At 36.6% G+C, this 22428-nt stretch overlaps 2 protein-coding genes across 6 annotated transcripts in view; both read left to right on the forward strand.

Annotated features, from left to right (window-relative positions):
- The window catches only part of LOC113110936 (phosphatidylinositol 4,5-bisphosphate 3-kinase catalytic subunit alpha isoform), a 19354-nt gene extending 7829 nt beyond the window's left edge, over nucleotides 1-11525 (forward strand). For all 4 annotated transcript variants that reach the window (XM_026275227.1, XM_026275230.1, XM_026275228.1 and 1 more), the window contains 13 exons: nucleotides 325-477; nucleotides 798-932; nucleotides 1542-1666; nucleotides 1782-2028; nucleotides 3098-3201; nucleotides 3324-3495; nucleotides 4432-4538; nucleotides 5040-5161; nucleotides 5256-5334; nucleotides 5507-5677; nucleotides 5787-5904; nucleotides 5999-6153; nucleotides 7190-11525. In XM_026275227.1, coding sequence (XP_026131012.1) covers nucleotides 325-477; nucleotides 798-932; nucleotides 1542-1666; nucleotides 1782-2028; nucleotides 3098-3201; nucleotides 3324-3495; nucleotides 4432-4538; nucleotides 5040-5161; nucleotides 5256-5334; nucleotides 5507-5677; nucleotides 5787-5904; nucleotides 5999-6153; nucleotides 7190-7460 — 1959 coding nt within the window. In that variant the 3' untranslated portion in view covers nucleotides 7461-11525. The remainder of the gene's footprint in view (nucleotides 1-324; nucleotides 478-797; nucleotides 933-1541; nucleotides 1667-1781; nucleotides 2029-3097; nucleotides 3202-3323; nucleotides 3496-4431; nucleotides 4539-5039; nucleotides 5162-5255; nucleotides 5335-5506; nucleotides 5678-5786; nucleotides 5905-5998; nucleotides 6154-7189) is intronic.
- Nucleotides 11526-12221: 696 nt separating this feature from the next.
- The window catches only part of LOC113110938 (xyloside xylosyltransferase 1-like), a 34302-nt gene continuing 24095 nt past the window's right edge, over nucleotides 12222-22428 (forward strand). Inside the window, exons 1-3 of one of the 2 annotated variants that reach the window (XM_026275232.1) lie at nucleotides 12222-12431; nucleotides 12745-13306; nucleotides 19373-19520. In XM_026275232.1, the coding sequence (XP_026131017.1) occupies nucleotides 12851-13306; nucleotides 19373-19520 (604 nt within the window). In that variant the 5' untranslated portion in view covers nucleotides 12222-12431; nucleotides 12745-12850. The other variant, XM_026275233.1, reaches the window with a different exon arrangement.

Consider the following 22428-nt stretch of genomic DNA (forward strand, 5'->3'; position numbering starts at 1 on the left):
CAAGTCAAACGCTGCGGCTTGTTTGCAAGTAGACGAATGCACACGCATGAAATGGGTGTCAAAGACTGAGATGGAAGAAAAGGAATTGTTAAATACTATAATGACTACAAGTAAAACTAAAAGGTATATAAGTAAATAGAAATGACAAAAAGCCCATCACAAAATAACTACTGGAAAAAATTCAGAAAGCAAAAAAAAAAAAAAGCCAAGTCAGAATAGTAATAGTATATAAATTACACTCAAATAACTGCAGTTCAGAATGGTTATTTACAGTGTTTTAATAGTGCTTGCTTCAGAAATGAATGTTTAAATATTCTTCTACAGGAGCACTGTCCACTGGCTTGGGGAAATGTCAACCTGTTTGACTATACACACACACTGGTCTCAGGAAAGATGGCACTGAACCTGTGGCCAGTACCACACGGCCTAGAAGACCTCCTCAACCCTATTGGGGTCACGGGCTCCAACCCTAATAAGGTTTCCTCTCTTGCTTAACCTCTTTGAGCACTAAACCAGTTTAATAAGCTTTAATACGATTCATCTGTGTCGTCTCATCTGAGGTGACATGGTTAATCAAGAGCGTACCGTCTAAATCTGTTTAATCAGTGTTGTGTTTATTATTTGAATTGGTTATTTTTTTACTTCCAAGGAAAATCTTAGTCTAATGGCCTTAATACAGAATTCAGTAGTGTAATGGGTTAGATTCTAAAACTGTATTTAGTTGTTAGTAAAGTGTTATTTAGTTACTAGAGTTTGGCTGTATTTTTCATTTATGTATTTATTTATTTTTGCTCTAGGAAACCCCATGTCTAGAGCTGGAGTTTGACCACTTCAGCTCACCAGTTAAGTACCCTGACATGGCCACGATTGAGGATCACGCTAACTGGATAATATCCAGGGAGATGGGATACAATTACTGCCAGTCTGGACAGGTGAGCTTACAGACACGCATCCTAATTAATTAATTATAGTGACACACTTCCCGCTGCTATTAATACCTTTTACAAGCCTGTGGAGCATGAGAAACATCTCTGCCATTGTCTACAGCACCTCATGAGTCATTATTTCAATTATTAATGATCATTTTTGTAATTTTGTAATATAGCTCAGCAGTGACCATAATTTATTATTATTTCTTTTATTTTTGTATATGAAGTATTTGTCCTGGACATTTATTTACTTTCTCAAAAAATGTTGTTGTTTCATCTCTGATTCATCATTTTGAACTACTGCTTTCTTGTTAAAAATAACTGATGCATCACTTCTACAGAACCAGACCGTGTTGTTTAATTATAACAGAGGTCTGATCAAAATAGTCAAAATAATATTAGTGTGAAATATAAAAATAACTGTCAGCTGAATTTTCAGTCTTCATTGACACATGATATAAAATAAAATGGGGAAGAACATGTCAGACATTTGTAAATATTGGGATATTTTAAATATTAATTAGTAATTGTTAACCTTTGATTCCTTGGGTAATTTGGGTTCCTTTCCATTCGTTCTCTGTTTATTAATTGGGTTTCTCGTCTGACTAACAGAGCAGCAGACTGGCCCGAGACCATGCCATGACGGAGGCAGATATAGAGCAACTTCGTCAGCTGAGCAACAGGGACCCACTTTCTGAGATCACGGAGCAGGAAAAAGACTTCTTATGGAGACACAGGTAGTCCAACGCCCTCTCCTCATAAGTTCTCCTCATTTTGTTGTTCATTGGGACAAAAGTAAATGTATTTTTATTTTAAAGTTATTTAAAACAGTATTTGTGTTTTCTACTCTAGGCAGTATTGTGTAAATATTCCAGAAATCCTGCCAAAGATTCTCCTGGCAGTGAAATGGAATTCCAGGGATGAAGTTGCACAGATGTATTGTCTTCTTAAAGACTGGCCCGCAATAAAGCCGGAACAAGCCATGGAGTTGCTTGACTGTAACTATCCTGATCCAATGATCCGAGACTTTGCAGTCCGGTGCCTTGAGAAGTATCTGACTGATGACAAACTCTCGCAGTACCTCATTCAGCTGGTCCAGGTAAGACCATTTAATATATTTAGTTATGATTATAAATTTACTTATTGTGTTTACTTTAGGGCTGCCCTCGACTCAGGATTTTTCTGGTCGACTAGTAGTCGTTCATTTTAAGCATTAGTCGACTAACTGCAGGTTTATTAATAAACCATTTAAATCATTATAATTAGCCTTTAATTGACTCCATAGCCTAATAAGCGCTCAAGCACATGCATAAAGCTTGCCACAGCACACCGGCAGAAGTATCATTTAAGAATGTGTCAGGGAAAAACAGTAAGAAGACTGCAGTAACATTTTAATAATTTGATAAACTTGTGCTTTCTTTGTTTTCTGTTTAAGAGATGAAGCTGGCGACACTGACTCGTCATCTTCACAGTAGTGGATGCGCATGTATGCATGTTTCATACAGATAAATAATTTAAGAATATTTGTTTTACATTTTAATTGGTTCATTTGAAAGTAGTCGTTTCACTCTCTATAGATAGGCTTTATTTTTTTATGTTTGTAAGGCAAAGATACACTCAGAGTTTCATTTTCAAGTTCAAAGACCGAGACTGCAGAAAGCTTTGCTTTCATTAATTTACAAAAGCACAATATTTTTCTGAAGAGTCTTTACAGATTTTAAAGATGTGTTACTCTTATCTGTATGAACAAAAATGACAGCGTAATTTAAGAGTAAGTGTGCCTCTGTCTGTCCTGTAGTGAGCGCTCTTCTACACTCCACACAGACAATTCAATAGCGCACATTACTCTCGGTTAACATTAGACTGAGCGGCTCTCTAAAGTTGCTAATACTTGCATATTTCAGACGATAAGCCATATTTGAGGTTGATGAATGAAAGGCGTTTGGATGTCCTGCCTGATGTACTGTATTACCGTAGTCTAGCTGTTAAAGATCTGTTCATCACGGACTGCGAGACTTCGCCTGTGGAGTTTTAATTACTTTTTTTTCTGTGACTTAGCAACTTAATAAAACTTAAATAGAATCTAAAGATTAGTCGGCTATTATGGGGCAGCCCTAGTTTACTTGTTTTTTTTTTTTTTTTTATGTTTTACTTTTCATTTGTTTAAGGTTTTAAAGTATGAGCAGTATCTTGATAATCCACTGGTGCGATTTCTGCTGAAAAAAGCTCTTACCAACCAGAGGATTGGGCACTTCTTCTTTTGGCATTTGAAGTAAGCAGTTTCCTCTTTCTGTTCTCTTTTCTGTCAGGTTTTTCCATATGCTGACCTAAATATCCTGATGTTTTTGAAGCTCCAAATTAAGTTAAACTGTAACCTATCTTGTTGGGTTGCAGGTCAGAAATGCACAATAAAACAGTAAGTCAACGGTTTGGTCTGCTGCTGGAGTCGTACTGTCGGGCATGTGGCATGTACCTGAAGCACCTGAGCAGACAGGTGGAAGCCATGGAGAAGCTCATCAACCTCACAGACATTCTCAAACAGGAGAAGAAGGATGAAACTCAGAAGGTAAACTCAGCCTTTGACCTTCTCGCCTCACCCATAAGTAGACCGGTGAATGGGCACGTGAGGTTATATTAGGAGACTCCTTACGCACACTGCAAATGAAACCGTAGCTGTTGGATTAGATTTACAGAGGATACTACATCCACTCTGTGAGGTGATCCTTTAAAAGCACTCAGGCATTACCTTAAACCTCCCACTCAATGTTGTTAACGTAATGTACTTGAGCTTAAAGTTTATTGGCCAATTAAGTTGTTTTACGTTTGCTGGAAAAAACCTGGATCAGGTTTGAGGAGGCCAGTGGCTTGTCTGTGCTTCAGTGTGAGAAACTCCTCATTATGGGGGCTAAAATGTGATACTCATTATTTGATGATCGAAAAATCATTTAAAGAATTAGTAAATCACTTTGGGAAGTACTATAGACAAATAAAAAAAATGATTGAAATTAATTAAAAAAACAAAATAAGCAGCTGTTAGCATGTTGATAAATGGATTTAAAAAATCTGCAGTTTGATGATAATTATTTGCAGAGATAAGTAAATGAGAAATAAACATCAATGGAAATACAACTTAACATTTAGCAGTATACATGCATTTATTATTTGTTTTTGCCATGAAAGTAGCCTAAGATTCTGACATGGCATTAAATCAAAATATACTACTACTATTAAAATGTAGTAGTAATTAATATGGAAAAAAAGTTATCAAAATTAAAAGTAATTTTTAATATATGATTAAAATAATGGATAAATACATTTTTATTTTTCATTTAATTTTATTGCACCGGTCCTCTTGGTGTAGTAGGAAATCAATAATAGGGCAGAAGGTAATAGAATAATAAATTATAATTTTTTTTAAATGAAAATCATTAATTGAGGTCATTAATTTCCCTAATGTTGACCTTAGAAAATATTTTTGTGTGTATTTGTTTCGATTTTTCAGGTGCAAATGAAGTTCCTGGTAGAGCAGATGAGGCGACCGGACTACATGGATGCACTCCAAAATTTCACCTCTCCACTCAACCCTGCCCACCAGCTGGGTAACCTACGGTCAGTACCAACCTGCGCAGCATTTACAGCTGAGAGAAGCTATTTTCACTTAGCAGGGGTAGCACATGGCGGTTTTACTACAACATTGATTAACCGTGGCAGGATGTTACAAAATCTGTGCTGTTCTTTTGAACGTACCGTTCATAAAAGAAAGAGAAAAAAATCAGTTTCCACAAAAAATGGTAAGCAGAACCACTGTTTTCAACATTTATAATAAGAAATGTTTCACAAGCAAATGAGCATATTAATGTTTTCTGAAGGATCATGCGACACTGAAGACTGGAGTAATTTAGCCTTGCATTACAGGAATAAAGAATATTTTTGAAATTGAAGTAGTATTTCACAATATAATTTTTTTTAACATAATCACAATATTATAATTTTTTTGATCAGATAAAATCAGCCTTGGTGAGCACAAGAGACTTATATATCTCTCTCGAAAAAAAAAAAAAAAAATTAATACGCTTTATTTCTAACCTTGTTTTTCTGTTTGCATGGTAGACTTGAAGACTGCAGAATCATGTCCTCTGCCAAGAGACCGCTCTGGCTGAACTGGGAAAATCCTGACATCATGTCCGAACTTCTCTTCCAAAACAATGAGATCATCTTCAAAAACGGGGATGGTAAGATTTGTATTCTCTTTTTTCTTTTTCACTTTAGCATCAATTGTCTCTATTTTTATTATGGTAAAAAAACTAAACCTTTTCCATTCCTTAGACCTGCGGCAAGACATGTTGACCCTTCAGATCATCAGAATAATGGAGAACATCTGGCAAAATCAGGGGCTGGACTTGAGGTAAGTGGGCGAAGTGGTGAAACATCTTGCCTGGTAACCAAAAACATTGTTCAGCCTAATAAATAGTAGTTAACCAGATAGCAATGTTAAGTTGTTCTTAGTTTCCTGCAGCCAAGATGTAATTAAGATGCAATGTTTTGTATTAACTCTTGTATTAACTTTGGTATCCCAGAATGCTCCCCTATGGCTGCTTGTCTATTGGAGACTGCGTGGGTCTCATCGAGGTAGTGAGAAGTTCCCACACCATCATGCAGATTCAATGTAAAGGAGGTCTAAAAGGGGCGCTGCAGTTTAACAGTACAACACTGCATCAGTGGCTAAAGGACAAGAACAGGGGCGAGATGTGAGTGGCGATTATAATTATTTTTGTTAATACTTTCACCATTTAAATTCAAAATAAATGTACAATGCACAATTCAAATATACAATAACAAAATGATCTGTGTTAATAGGTACGACATGGCCATCGACTTGTTTACACGATCCTGCGCTGGCTATTGTGTGGCCACTTTCATTCTGGGCATCGGTGACAGACACAACAGTAACATCATGGTGAAGGATGATGGGCAGGTACGAACCTGATCTTTAGAAGCCTTAATGCAATCGAAACAGTCATTCATTATCAGTATTCTCATATTGACTTTGCCTATGTCCCTGCCTGCAGCTGTTTCATATAGATTTTGGTCACTTTTTGGACCACAAGAAGAAGAAGTTTGGTTATAAGCGAGAGCGAGTGCCGTTCGTCTTAACTCAAGACTTCTTAATTGTGATCAGCAAAGGAGGAACCCAAGAGTGCACTAAAACCAGAGAGTTTGAGAGGTGCGTATGAGCATGTTGGAAGCATTGCCAATTATTTTCCAGTGTGAGCTTAACAGAAACAAATCCTTTGTGTTTCAACATTAACATAGTAATTGGCAGGCTGCTAGCTATCCGAGACAATTAGAGATTGAGTTGAACAATAGAGGCTTTCAAATGGGTCTCTCGGGCTTCCATCCCAGCAGCCTTTCCTCCTCCAACAATACTCTGACAACCAGCCGGCTGCCAAGTTTCCTGCCTCTTCTCCAGACTTCCGCTTTCTAACAAATCTCCGCTTTAGTCAGGACTCAAAGGAGGCTTCAAAAAAGCAGGATTTGTTCTCGATCACTGTGTGTCAGAGGAGTAGACGTCCATGTTTCCACTTGCAAAAACTAAACCACTGGTGAAATGGTCTCTGGTGGAAAGACAGGATTTGAGTTCAGCTCCAAAAAAAGGTTTTGAGCTCATCTGAATAGTTTTTTTTAAGCATAAAAGAATATTAAGGGACATTTTAATGTTTTCTCCTTTTAGAATTTTGCCAACTTAAATTTAGTAGCTTTATCTATAGAACACTGCAGGAGTGAAGAACACGGAAGTAAGAATCACTCCCCGACAAAAATCAAATAGGATATTTTTTTATTAACTTTGGGATTGTTGCAGAAAAATAGCTTTTTACATAAAAAAAAGATTTTTACATGTTTATCAAGATTATCTTTACAAATGAACACAATGTTGATGCTTTATTGCAATCACAAAAAATAAAAAGCTAAGCTTTCAGTTTTTATCTCAAATCTTGAAGTTAGGGTTAAGGTTAGGGTTAGGGTTAGCCTGAGTTAGCATCGTTTACAAGAGCATTTTAGCAACTGGCTTTTCCAAGATAGCTTTTAAGAAATCACTCATGTATTTTAATTTGTAGAATAAAATTTTTAGTATTGAGCATTTTAACATTTCAGGCATTTAACCAAAAACCTATTCAAAAAAACCCATTACTGCTTTCAAAGCTTGGGACTTTCTATAGATGCAGCAGGGAAGCTGAACGTCTCACTGTCTCCCCCTACAGGTTCCAGGAGATGTGCTACAAGGCTTACTTGGCTATCAGACAGCATGCCAACCTTTTCATAAATCTCTTCTCCATGATGCTGGGCTCAGGCATGCCAGAGCTGCAGTCCTTTGATGACATCGCTTACATCAGAAAGACCCTGGCGTTGGACAAAACTGAGCAGGAGGCCCTAGACTATTTCATGAAGCAAATGAATGACGCTCACCATGGTGGATGGACCACAAAGATGGACTGGATCTTTCACACCATCCGACACCACGCCCAAAACTGAGCCCACACAGATCCCAGCCCACTGGTGGAATTTGGGGCCGGGTAACAGGCAGAAACAAGACCCTTTTTGTCGGACGCACTGCCTGATTTATGCCATGGAGAATCATAGCACCCAAACCTCATGTACAAATGACCTTCAGAGCACTAAAACAACCTGGAAGGATGTAATTTTGTGTCCTCTTGTTTATTTTTATTTTCCCCATGTGAGGCATCTCTTGCCTATCATCGTCCGGAATGGTTGTACGTTATAGTTGTAGTTTTGTCCCGGTTTTTTTTTCTCTCACCACTTTGTGCTGCTCTTTTCCTGGAGAGTCAATTCTTCTTCTTATTAATATATATATATTTTTTTTTCAGTGGAAAACAAATCATTGAAGACAAAAAAAAAAGTTCTGCACTCTTCAGGAGCTTTTGTGGGGATGTTCATGTCTTCCTGTTTAAAACTACAAATGCCTTCTAATATGCACGGAACCTCTGAGAACACTAGAAAAACAGGGTATGAAGCTTTCTGGTCTGCTACCTGGCCTTTCCTCTCAAAACCAACACTAACCCTCCCGAAAGGCAGCCCGAGGCGTAGCAGTATGAATCTGATGGTGCTGATTTTCGAAATTGCGCTCCTGTTCTTTGAGTTCTGTTGGTTTGTAATAGATGGATGATAAGGTTTCGTTCTCTTTTCTTCCTTATATGCACAGTGAGCTAAAATGATAGCCTGAATACCTTATTATGCACTGGACGTGAATATTTTTATTTCCTTTTTATTGCGAACCCACGTTTTGGCCTCAGAGTAGCAATACATGGGTCTCGTACTCCTTATACAAACGTTTCAGAGACATCTGTAATGACATGGTTTGTGTTCTCAATATGCACTACACAATAACAGCACAGGTTTCATGACAGAAATAACTAGAACTATGAATTAGGGTTACGTTATTGGTATTTTGAGGCCAGTACTGATGGTGATAAGTAAATGAGTGCTGATTTCTGTAATTTTACTTTAAACACTATTTACCCAGAATATTGAGTTTGAAGCATTTAAGCAATGTTCATTTTTGACAAGGTTGGCAGTCAGTGGCCGATATATATCAGTTTATCACTAATCAGGACATAGAGTTTCATTTTTATTCCTTACAGATAAATGATGTTTTTTCCAGTTCCAGTGTGCAAAACATCATGGTAATCCAGGTTATCTGCTCTCTGTGTTTTCGTGGTTGTCCGGTGCGATTGAGCTGGGTAGATGATAGATTGTCCTACCAGATGCCCTGGCAGCGTGCAGATATGAAGCCTTAATGCCCTTGAATAGTATGAATTGATATTCTTCTTCATGTGCCCTTGCATGCCACAGGAAAGCAAACACTTGCATTGACGCAGAGCAGTTACGAAAGAACAAAATAGCTTTTCTCTCCTTCAGTTGAGTAGCTGGATCTCTGGCTACTTTATTTCACTACGCTAAAGCTGTCAAGACCTTCTCTGTTCGCCTGACTCGTAGTTACGGTGTGATGCATTAAAGGGTTAGTCCGCCAAAAAAATTATTTATTGTTAAGGTTGGTAACAAAACAGTTTCAGTTCATATTGATTTTTTATAGAATGGGCAAAAAATACGATGAAAGTCAAGGGAAACTGAAACAGCATTGTGCAAAATATCTTCTTTTGTTTGAAGAAAGTCAGTCACATTTTGGGGTTGACTATTTCTTTAAGAAAGATGGTGCTATGTATTTAAACATAGATAGATTCTATAGACGAAATGGATGTTTTAGACGGTGAAATGGCTTTTAGATGCTTCAAATAGATGACAGTGGTAAAATATCATTTACCGATGACACTACAGTACAGTGCATTATAATGACTACACATACATTTGCATACACACATGCGTGTATATATATGACACATTCTGTTCCCCCTCATTGTCTCTTTATTTTTTCATTAGTGCAGACAATGTACAGTGAATGTTTCGTGGTGCAGGATGTCTTGAATGTGGCGTTACAGGGCTGAGCAAACTAGAGAAAAAGAAAATTAAGGTTGTTTTTTTTTATTTGACATTTTCAAATGAACTTACTAATGAATACCCTTTTGAGTCAGGTTAAGTGCCTTGTTTAGGGCCGTAATGGCAGTGTTACGCTCGAGCTGCTCGCTTCGCCCGTTGGATTAGCAGCTTTCTGGATCACTTTAACAGGTCCAATCCAAACAAATAATCACACATTTAAAGAGGAAGTTCACCCAATAAAACATTTACTCAACCTCATGTCATTCCAAACCTGTCTTTCTTTTTTCTGCAGAAAACTTAGAAGATTTTTCGAAGAGCCCAATCGACTTATATTGAAAAACAAACATTTTTCTAAATAGATTACATGTTTGGAGTGACATGAGGTAGTTGTCTTTTTCTCATTGGACACAGATCCAGATTTTCTCTTTCTATCTCTCCTTGGCTCTTGTCGGTAAATCCAAGCCCTTGTTGTGTTTTTGCATTACTTTAAAGCTGTGAAAATGTACATTTACTAATGAGGTGCAATCGTGCTGTTTAAATGGCTATATGGCTACTGGCAGGAAACTCCTGAGCACTATTTTTCTCACCGTTTTATGTACATTGTGTTTTCCTCAAAAGGAAAGTTTGTGATCATACTTGCAAAACCACCTGAGATATTAGTGATCAGATGAAAATCTGATTGATCTCCGTAGGAAAAACTGAAGGAAACAACACTTATTTCCATGTTACAGTCTGACGAGGTCTTTGCAGAGCTGAAATTCGGTAACATCTAACAATGCAATCATTGTTTTTCTACTGTTTTTAAGTTTAAAATGGTGTCCTAATACTTCCTATTGTAGTATTCCACATTTATGCATTTTTTTTTTTTTTGTAAACTTTGTAATTCTTATATGCAGTAAACAAATGAACAGATATATACTTGTTGTCAGACTGATGTATGCAGGTGGTTCTTGCACTTTGTATTCCTCTGTACTTTGTTCTTTCTTTCTTTGCCTTCGGACGCTTTAGTCTCCTGCATGTGTTTTTAACCCTACGTGCTCATTTACTGCCTAAAACTGAGATCAGCTACGCTTGAGCTTAGTCATGGCAAGCAGCCTTATGTTAGCTCTCTTAAAGCCATTTAATGCATGGTTCTGTTCACTACGTGTGCTTTTGTCTGTACAGGTTACAGATCTACTTGGGCTGGACCCGCTAAAAAGCCCATTCACTAATGTCTAATGTAATCAGCAGCTTTCTAATTTACTTTTTAATCATTTAAATAACTTGGAAACAAACTATTGAGATGCAGGAATTCTTGAACCTTTTGTATGACAAAGGAAAATGAGAAAAAAGGAGTTAAATGACAATAAGTTTCATTTGTTGTACTTGAAAATCATCGGTCGGAACCATCTTTGTGTGTCGACTACAAAGCCGTCAATGTTACATAGCACTGAAGGTTTACCTACATAGGCAATTTCATACCGATTGTGAATGTTTCAGTGGTTTGTTCTGGAGTCTCTTCACAGTTAGAAACTCTAATACACCAATAAAAAGAGAGATCCATTACCATTTAAATTCAAAGTATAAATTTGTTTGCTATTATGTGAAGTCTAAAAGATGGAGGATATAAAAAAAACCCTATTTAATGGAAGGTCAAAGCAATTTTTTGTTGTTGTTTTTAAAATGCTTTGAGTGGTTACATTTCTCTCTGTGTATCGCTGTTGCATTTTACTCATTTATGTGTTATGATGTCAGAAAGATAGTTTTCTTTACTATCACTATTATACAATTATATATAGCAGGCCAAATACATTCTTTACCTCTTTACAACCTTGCATGAGATTTAAAAAAAAATGGAAAAAAGAGAAGTTAAAAAAAGTTGCCCTAGTATTTTTTTTTTTTTTTTTTTTTGTAAGATCTAAAGGGTTTTTCGGCCTACGACTGCACCCATCACATCTATAAACTGCCATCAGTTACAAAGCCTCATCTTCATTTCTATTCAGTTTCATTGTGCACCTCAGTTCAAAAGTAGCTTTGTATCCAGTCTGTCTTCAATATTTTGAGTGTTATGTGACTATGTACAAATAAACGTATTTCAAGAAAATGCTCATGAATCTGACTAATTATGTTCATGCATGTGAATGACTTTGACATCGACTGTTTCCGCTCCTGTTGTAACTAGACTAGGAAAGTTTGAGACAAGCTCGATGTACACTTGACAAATCCTTGCCTAGAAGTAAAAAAGCTGATGGTGATGGTGAAACAAGCCAGACAAAGATTTAGTTTGAACTGTCACACATTTAACTTCTAAGTTACTGATTAGTGGCATAGAAATATGTATTAAGAATCTTTTATATATATATATATATATAGGAATGTTACATATTTAAAAAATAAATTTCTTTAAATAACAGTAAAAAAATATTTTAAATTATTTTAAGCATGATGTGTGTGTGTGTGTGTGTGTGTGTGTGTGTGTGTGTGTGTATATATATATATATATATATATACACACACACACACACACACATATATATATATGTGTGTGTGTGTGTGTGTGTGTGTGTGTGTGTATGTCTTTTACTTTATCAAAATGTCATCCATAATGAAATGGAAATAAATCTCATACATTTAAATTTGATGAACAAAACAACATAAAAAACACTTGTCTATTATCTTTTTTTTCTTCTTTTTTTAATTTATTTTATTTTTTGAAAAAAGTTGTTTGATTTTTTTCTTTATCTATGGCACACTTTAAATTTTTGATGTACCACGTGATTGCGAGTCTTTTATTATGAACTATTGAATTTCCGGTGATGCAAGACGCGCATGTGTTTTGATGTCTCGTGTCTGCGCCATAGACTGTGTAAAAAGGCCTGTACATGTCTTCTGTCTTTACAAATTAATTATTTCCCTTCATTCTTTGGTGATTCGCTGTTACACAGTTTGCAGTCAGCAGAAGTGCAGGTGTCGGATGTTGTCGCGCGTTGCTGAATGCGTCACGTGACGGCGGTAAGTCTCATGTGCAGTGACATGCCATCCTGCAGCAAGATAAATGCGTGCATACTTACAGACCCTCTGCTGCTGACATGCATTGGAGCAGACAACTCTGAAGGTTTATTGTTAGAAGTTATTTTTAAATGGACGGTTCATTTGAACTGAAGAAACTGCACCATAACATTTTTATGAAATTGGGTTGGGGTTGAGTCATATGACAGATTTGTGTAATAAGTTGAACTTTGCTGTGCCTCTCAAAACAAATATAACGCCGTTAGATTGATCTTGTTCAAATGTCACTGATTAATTCCAGTTTCTTGCACTTCAGGTGTGATTGGAGAAGTGTCAACACAAGACGGAAGATAGGGCATCCTGCCCTATTTTATTCATGTAGAAGAGGATCCACGGGTGTCCTGCGGGTGCTGTCAGTCACCATGGGAAGGTTCAGTTCTTTTAGGTCCTATCAGATCGTGCTTCTCTTTGCTGCAGCCCTGGCAGTGGTGGCCTTCTACTACTTTGGCTCTGAAAAGCAGAACTTCTCCAGCACTACAAAACGGATCAAAGAAACACAAGTGAGCCACAACACCAATCGTGATGATGCAGATCTCTCCATAGACATCCGGTCTGGACGTCCAGAAAGCAGAACGGGAGATGGAGAAGAGCTGGAGGGAAAGCCATCACGCTTTCATGCTCTCATGATGTTCACCAAAGTTAACAAGAGCTTGAACTTGCAGCAGAAGTTTCGGGTGACCATGCGCTCTGTGGCCAAACATGGACGGTTCCTGGAGGATGAGGTGCTGGTTCTCCATTATGTCTCTGATGCTGGAAGTCAGGAGCTGGGGAAGAAGATGCTTCCTGAACTTCTGCTGGGTGCGACCTTCCAGTACGAGGTATGTTCAGCAAACCTTCGTGTTTTGCAGTGTGTGCTGATGTTGGATGATGCAGCATCGGCTTCCATTTAGTTCATATCAATTTTGTTTTTACAGTTGTTTTTGATTATAAAAAAAAAAAATCTTATTATTATTTGCAGTAGTTGTAGTAGTACTTGGGTCAAAGATGAAAAGTGTTTCAAGCATCAAAAAAATGTAAGTGTAATACAGCTCTAAATGTAGTCCCCCCCCCCCATACATTAGAATGTGTCCTGTTTAACTTTTATATTTTTTCTGAACAAAACATAACAACTACCATGCATTTTTTACTATGATTTACAGAAGACACCCACTAAAATTTAATTGTTTAACAATATTTCAGTACCAAAAAATCTAGTAAGGTAAACATGGATCGTTTGATGACATATAGGGCCGAAACGATTAATCGACATTATCGACAATGTCGACAATAAAAATATTGTCAACAAATATTTTTGTTGTGGAGTATTTGTTAGATTTAATTTGACCTAATTTGGAACCTGCAATAATGCGGTTTGACCAAGACTGTAATTCAGACCTCCTCGATGCAATTCAAGAGAAGAAGAGATACAGCGCTCGCTCAGCGCTGCTTCAGAGAAACGCATCCGAGCCGAATCGAATGCCGTTTGGATATGAAAATATATGAACCGCGCTTTCCTCTCAATAAAGAAATAAACAACGACAACAACAAAAATCACAGCAAATTCTATTGATTAATCAGTGAAATAATCAGCGTTAGATTAATCGACTATCAGAATAATCGTTTGTTGCAGCCCTAATGACATATTAAAAGACTAGATTTAAGCATCACAGTGCAGCCTTCAAATACAAATTTACTTTAAATTTTAAATCTTTCTAGTTTGCTCATGTCCTTCAAAGCACTAAGTTTTACCGATTTGTCAGCAAGACATTCATTTAAAATATAATAATATGTAGTATGATCACACATTCTTTTTTGTATTTTAATAATTTCAAATCACTATAAGTATATTGTTTCATTTATACATAAATATGTGTGTGTGTGTGTGTGTGTGTGTGTGTGTGTGTGTGTGTGTGAGAGTGTGCGGAGATTTGGGATTTATTTGCAATTTTTATTTTTTACATCAGATGAATGTTTAAAGCACTGACAGCCAATCAGGAACCATTCCACTTTAAAGAGCTCGAGCATTTAAAGCCACAGAAGATAAACCTGCTCAGAGAATTTCAAATTCAGAGAATTTGCATAACTCTGAATGACAAAAACATTACTCTTATATTGCAGCTGGCCATCCATTTCAAACTGTGAGCTGGACCAGTAAAGTTAATCACAATTATTCCAAAAATCTCACATTTCACTGAAAGAAATTTGTTTTTGTAACCTATGCTACCACACCATGAAAAGGTGGAATTATCAAATGTTTAAGAGCAATAATCTCATTTTTTTCTTGCAGCACCACACAGTCTTTATGCTGCCATCTGATGGTGGCACATGCTGTTGAATTACTATCAGTTTTTTTATATGATTTCAGAATGGCTTCTTGTTCCTGTCACACTGAATGACTTCTGATAAACTGCATTTTCCGGACAAAAGTCCCCTGGTTATTTAAATACTTAAAAAAAAAAAAAAAAAAAAAAAAACATTAGACATAGTCATTTTAATATAATACAGTCAACACTTACTTGAAAATGCCAAGACAACAAATGTATGTTTTAACTTGGTATTATATGTTTATTTAATGGTAAAATCGAAGTCCAGACCATTACGCTGTGTGACAATTTTACACTTTGGAATTTCCCCCATATCTTGACATTTTATTTTCACCAGAGTTAGATAAAAATATGAAAGCAGACTCTTTACTTGCATTTAACATGTCTTTTTATGTATATAACATTACTTTGGTAAACTTAATTTGAATCGGACACAACAGTAAATCATGGGGCTAATTTAAATTTTTGGGTGAACAATCTTTAATGGACTGATATTATTATTTTTTATTTATATAAGATATCTAAAATTATATCTAAAATATTTAAATAAAAATAAATATATATTACATGAATAGACTATTATTATTATTATTATTATTATTACAATTGCTATTATAATGTTATTAATATAATATGCATTTCATATTAAATTGTATTGTATGAGATCTTGTAGCTTGAGTTGTCAATAAGATTTTTGGTTTGTAACATTTAATCGGAATGTGTTGAGGGTTTTCTTGTTTAATGCATGAAGGCATGTTCTGCTTTTTGGAAGCACAGCAGGTGGCAGTGCAGGAAAGCTGAAATCAGACCGTTGCTCTGTACACCTCATCTACAGGACAGGAGGTCATGCAGCAGACGTTTCCTTTACATCAGCTCCCAGAATAACAAAACACAGCTCTCATACAGCACAACTCCCTCAGGACCGCTGTATACCAGATACCAGCTTTTTTTAGTCCATAAAAAACAACTATGGGTCATTCTGTGAACACACAAAAACTATAACATCAAGATCTTGTTTTTATTTGTGTGGATAGAAACTAGACAGGCATAATTAGGCAATTAAAAGTCTTTGTAAACTCTAAAAGAAGAACTTCATTTCATGTTCACTCGTTGAACATTCAAAGAGAGTTCACACAATAATGATGGTTTACAGACCCAAATGGTACATTGTGAAGTTATTTCCACTGAAGGCTCTCATTGGCTGCGTGTCGGTCTCATGAGGGCAGTGTTACTCTTTCACAATAGCTTTTTGTGATTTCTCTTTGAGCTTCAGGATCTTTGGCCTGATCCTGCTGGAGAGGATTTGTCTTTAGTACCTTTAAGTAAACTTGGCTTAGTTCAGACAGACAGGTGGGTGGGTTGTCACCTGACTTTTGAGTTTCAGGTTTTTATGTAAATGCAGAATAGCGTCTCTGTATTGAGCAGACGGCAGTGTTTCCTGCCTAGCAACAGCACTGCTGGAGGCTGATCCCGGACTGATGGATGGACGATGCTGTGAGACTATGAGTACCTATGTCATTATACACATTTGTGTCCTTACAAACCATATATACCAGTACACACACACACACACACACACACACACACACACACACACACACACACACACACACACACACACACACAATAAAATAATGAGTAGAGTATTTGGCTTAACGCAACATCCAGTAATCATCATCACTACCCACCCCAACATGTGCTGTAACATTTTGATTAAAGCAGTTTACACACACACACACAACAGTAGCTGCCTGTTTTAGTTAATAATACATTTTGATAATAATGATTGTTATATTGGAGTCATTTTAGTACTTGTGGAAGACATAAGTGGTACTTTATATTACATAAACGCGTGGAATATATACATTTATTTGCAACTATCTGTTGTATTAGTAGTAGTGGTGGTAATAAATATAATAATTATTGTTGTTATAGTATTGTTACTACTATTCTCATTGTTCTTATATTGTATATGTAGTACATGATTATTTATATAATATATTCATAACAAACAGTGCACATAAAAATAATAGAACATTTGTAGTTGTGGTAAGTTTTGATGATTATGATTATTCTTGATTAACTAATAGTAGTACATTATTCTGTATTTTGTAAACTTGTTATCACATGGTTGGCGTGTGGTTATTAGGGAAGACTGTCTTTGTCTGTGGCTGTAGACTGAACTGTTGTCTGGATGTAGCCTCTGTAGCGCACAGACGTAGAGCGTGTGGAAAGTTCCACTATATTGTGGGCTCACAGACTCCCACACAGTCTCATGACATGAGATGAAACCAGTGTGAGCTTATCGGACATGTGCTCTCAGGGAAAGCATGACAGCTCCTTCAGCTGCTGCAGGGGGTCATTATGTGTCATTCTTTGAGGAACTGAATTGAGCGTGTGATAGATTGATGATTTGATCCTTTCAGTCTTTGACATCTGTGTGTTTCAGATTGACTGCACTGGCACATTAAGGCAGATGACGGTCACACATAGCATATGTCGTGGCCACACTAAACTACTTTGAAAGAGCCAGTTTCTTTCAAAAAACAATCTTTTTTTGGACATTTATCATGGTAATCTGTACCATTACTATACTGATCATTTAGTACAATGTTATATATTAACTTAAATTACCATATTCAGATTCTCTGACTGTAGCATGGTGTTTTTAGTCTAAGTAATGCAATCATATTCTCAGTGAATGAATGTTGTCGTATTTCCCACACAGAATATTCAGGTTGTCAGTAATATTTAAGCAAGCATCCAGTCTCATATAATGAAGTACACTCTCTTTATTATAGACTTTCACACCTCCAGAACTATTTGGAAAGTCAGAAGCGCATAAAATGACCAGCAGGCTCTGTTCCGCATCCCCATGGGCATTAACACTGTCAGAATCCTTTCATTTAATATTGCACAGCACTTCATGTGCTCATAATAGAGATTACACTGAGCTCTGTATGCGGCTCCGCTCTTAAACTCATGTGAATTCCTGGAAGAGTTAGCCGGTCCCTGCAGTTACCCCGTCTATAAAATGAACCTACTGCTTACTGGTGTAGTTTTTGTTCCCATTTATTAGTTCTTTTGAAATGAAATGACAGCTTCATTGGAACTTGAATGAGTGTTCTGTTCTCTTTGAAGTTTTTTAAGCAAAATGGAGTTTTGTTTCCTCTATTATTTCTGACTGCTTCTGCATTATTTACTAGTGGCTTTAAAGCACTTCACTTACTTAAAAAATTCAGGGCGATATCACAAATACACTGTGATTAAATATTCAACGGATTGTTCCCAAACTTGATATTTTTGCAGCAGATTTTCTTATTTTGAAGCTTGACTATTTTTGATGAGGTACATTCCAATCTAAGGTGTTCTGTGCAGTGGGAACACACTGAGCGAGGAATGCATTTACATATAGACAACTTGCATTGCATTTTAAGGTAAACTTTCTTTTTAAAGTCTGGGATTTGTAAGGTGTTTTTTTTTTTTTTTTTTGTAAGAGTTTTATTTTCACAAAGACTATTTATGTATTTATATGATCAGTAGTATAGTGAAATTTTATTTTAATTTAAACTGTATTTTAAAATGTAATTTATATTTGTGATTGCAAAGCTGGATTTTCAAAAGTAATCAATGTTGAAAACATTAAAATCTTAGGCATTTTCCCCAGGATTCTGTTATTTAATATAGTTCTAATGAACATAATTTATTTGAAAAATAAATATTTTGTAATATTCTAAATGACTTACACATTGCAAAGTTCACTTCACTTGGCAATTCATTCATTCAGACTGATTAAATGTTCAGTTGACTTCCATTTAAAAGAAATATTGATCTTTTCCAAAATACTTTTAGATGGAAAATTCTAATTCCTTACTTTTATGTGGAATTTGTGGAAGTTTTCAGGACAGCAAATGTAAATTATGCTTCATTACATTTAATCAAACCTATTTAACATTCTGTATGTCACATATTTCAATTGTAATTTTTCAGAATTTTCTGAGCCCAAAGATAAAGGTGAAGAAACTGTTGTGTGTTTTTTTTTTTTCAAGGAAACCTGCCTTTACTTCCAACAAATACTTGTTTAACTGTACTTTTGCTCTCCACAAAAATATCAGCTGGGTTCTTTGAGCTTGTGCTGAATTAGTGCTTTTGTTCCATCAGACTGAAGGTGGAATTCTAATCCTATGGCAGAAACATATATTACCCTTGGAATCAAAACCTTAATGGGAAATCTGTGATAACTGACACCCCCCACCCCACCCCCCAAACATCAATCCTCTTTGTGCAACCTAGTGAGAGATACACATTATCTGATTGCATGAGCCAAAGCCTTGCATTGCAGAGCAGGATTAGGGGTCGATTGCATTGCGGACAAACACAGGTATTGTGTGTTTTCAATGGATGGAACAGTAAAAGACGACTGTCAAGGTTCAGTGAGCCAAACAGCGAACACCTGATGATAATCATGATGCCAAAACCCGAGCGAAGGGTAGAAATACAGCTCATGCCTGTCCACCCAGTGTCACAAGGGTCACAAAAATGCCCTTGTCTAACACAGATATTGTCTATTGTCTGTTCCAGGTGGTGTTTCACGATGTAGGCGCCCTTACGGAGAAATTATTCCCCATCATAGAGGCTATGCAGAAACACTTCAGTGCAGGTTCGGGCACATACTATAGTGACGCCATCTTCTTTCTGTCGGTGGCCATGCATCGCATCATGCCTACAGGTGAGCTGCGACTCGGCATGGAAGTTGTTGATGGGCATTTTTTTTTTGTGTGTGTGTGTGTTTATCGAAGTCGTGACAAATTTTCAAAATACTACAATTTCAAAACAAGAATAATGACTGGTTCCAAACATGGCGCATGATCTAAACGGGTTGTCTCTATTCTCTTAATGAGTAACGCGTCTCCAGAGAGGACACGGAGCTGCTCTTGCACGAGCAAATAGATAGACTAATTCTGATATGTGCAATGACTATCCATTATGTAGGCATTTTTATATTAATGTAGCCTACACAATAATATTATTTTGCATTGTAATACTTTACTTTTACATATTGGCATGTTTGTGTGCTGCTGTGCCTCCCTGTGTGTTTAATAAGCAGCGTGTATGCCCGTTGTGGACCCGTATATACTAACGCGCTCTTTAAATAACAGAGAAAAAAACATTGCGCAAGACTTTAGACCAGGTTTGAGTTGGTCTATGGCACAGTCTATTTTAGTTCCTCAAGATAGCAATGTGCCAATAATGTGCCTGAACTTATTTTTTGACCAACATGCCTCTGAGCGCACAAATGGATGCAAATGCATTTGCCATTTTTTGGTAGCTAGTGTCACGTAAAATATGTACTTTTAGCACTTTAAAAAAAATTAGGGTCTGTTTTTTAAGTCATAATTAATATCCTGAATAAATTAGGGCTAACCCCCAGAATCAGTCTGTGGCTGTGAATGGATTTGGAAAGGAGGCCGCTGATGGTGTCAGATGTGTCACTCACTCACAGGTGCTGATCTGGCACATGGCACGGTGCTGGCCGGGGGAGGGGACGGGACGGGGCGTGGCAGTCGATCATTCTCTGTGACACTGCTGCTTCACACTCACAGAGCCATCGGCCGCTCACTTACTCTCACATTTAAAACAAAAGGCTGCCCAGGCATCGCTTGCTGTGCCAGCTGAATGCCCAGATGGGTTTACTGCCAAACTAAATACAAATTCCCTGGAGTCTGCTGTCAGCCGAACAAATCGATGGTATTGTGAGAGGGAAAAGACAGATGAGTGTTGGATAATGCTTTTAGGCTTGTGGCTTTGACACCGGATACTGACATTACTTTGCTTTCGTAGAACTTCACATAATATATCATTTTAGGAAACATAATAATCTATAGGAACGACATCAGCTGACATTAGGACATTCTGGAATATTACTGAAAGATTACTGGTTGTTTACTGAATTTACATAAAGACCATAAAAAGTGAATATTTGGCACATTTCCTACATAGCGGTGCTAGTTTAATATCTCTCTGGTGATCTGTGGAGCATTTGTACATTTAAAAAGATATTTAAAACAATCCATTCATTTGGATTACATTGTTTTAACATAAATTTAACTAATAAACTTAATGTGATGCATGTTTTACATTCATGAATGAGATTTATGTAATAGTACCAGTAAATTGAATGTGTATTTAAATATGCAGCAACTTTTAATATGCAATAATTATATATTAAACCTGGTTTATATATTTATATATTATTTAGGTATCAGTAAACTCAGTTTGTTTCATACATCTCATACATTTTAATTGTTCCACAGCTGGCCATATTTGTTCCATATTCAGTTTTGCTTTTAAAATGAACAGATTGATGTTAAGCAATTTAAATGAATTCATATAGAAAAATATTGTTTAAATAAATGTTAATATTTAAAAATAAATGTTTACTTATTTACAGCATTGTTGTGTTCCTGATTATGATTAATCAACATGTATTACAATATATTAAAATTAATGCACCCCCAAAAAGAATGCAAAGTGCTTTGCATCTTGTACAAGCATTATTAAAATAATTTTTTTATTTATCATTTTTATTCATTTAAAAACTATAGGGTTTTTTTTTTACAGAAAGATCTAAAAGTGCAGTTATTTAATGGAAATCAAAAGCATTTAAAGTGTGAAAAATATTAATTGTAACATTCTAATATCCTACAGTCTCTCCCTTGTTGCTCGGGAATTGTTTTCTTTGGCCAGTCACCTTTAAAGACACTACGCGTGAGTTCACCTCACTTCAGTCAATACTGCGCCAGAATGCCCTAAAGATGTGGCACCTGTGGAAAGGTCTGAAGTGGCACAACAACACTGAGAACCTAGTGGACCCTGGTAAATGGAAAGATTAGAATGTATAACCATTCCACGAACTGAGATTCACTGAAAAGCGCTGCCTGCTTTTCAGTAAGCCCTGCAGGGATGTTTTGGGCGATTTGTTTGCAAATGTATCTCTGGCGATTTAGTCAATTCTCACCGAGGAGACATAATTCATATTTGAAATGAAATGCGCTGGAAGCATAAGATTCGGAAATCAATAGCTTGTTGCTCAATAGTGGGTTTTGTTTCTATGTTTTGTTCCTTTGAAAGCCAGCATGCTTTCATTGCTGAATGTGTTGCTTGTGATGTCTGAGTTTAATATGTGCACCCTCGGTCAGAAACTCCCCCCTGAGTTGTTCACTTTCTAGCTTGATTCACTGGGTCATGTAGAACCTTTGATTTCACTGTTGCGCCATTTATATCTGCGGGGTTTCCAAAGCGCGCTGTCGCAGTGCTTGTGTGTTTGTTGGTGTGTGGAAGGCTAAGAAAGGGATTTGAGAGCATGGCCTGTGGGGAGAATGAGTCTTGTGCTTTTTTACAATTAAGTTGTTTCTTGCACATTTTGAATTTCTGGTTGAGACAAACAGTTTGCAGGTTGACAGGAAGTAGGTCAGCTCACCTTATTGTTCTCGCACAGGTCAATGTAATAGAAATTATCCGTGGGTGTAATGTGTATGTATAATGAGTCGTATCGACTCTATACTGACCATAACTGAATCCATTTATTTTTTGTGATCTGTATAATCAGTCATTTTATTCTTTTATTATTCAAACAG

This window comes from Carassius auratus, chromosome 11, assembly GCF_003368295.1.
Source record: "Carassius auratus strain Wakin chromosome 11, ASM336829v1, whole genome shotgun sequence".
Lineage (NCBI taxonomy): Eukaryota > Metazoa > Chordata > Actinopteri > Cypriniformes > Cyprinidae > Carassius > Carassius auratus.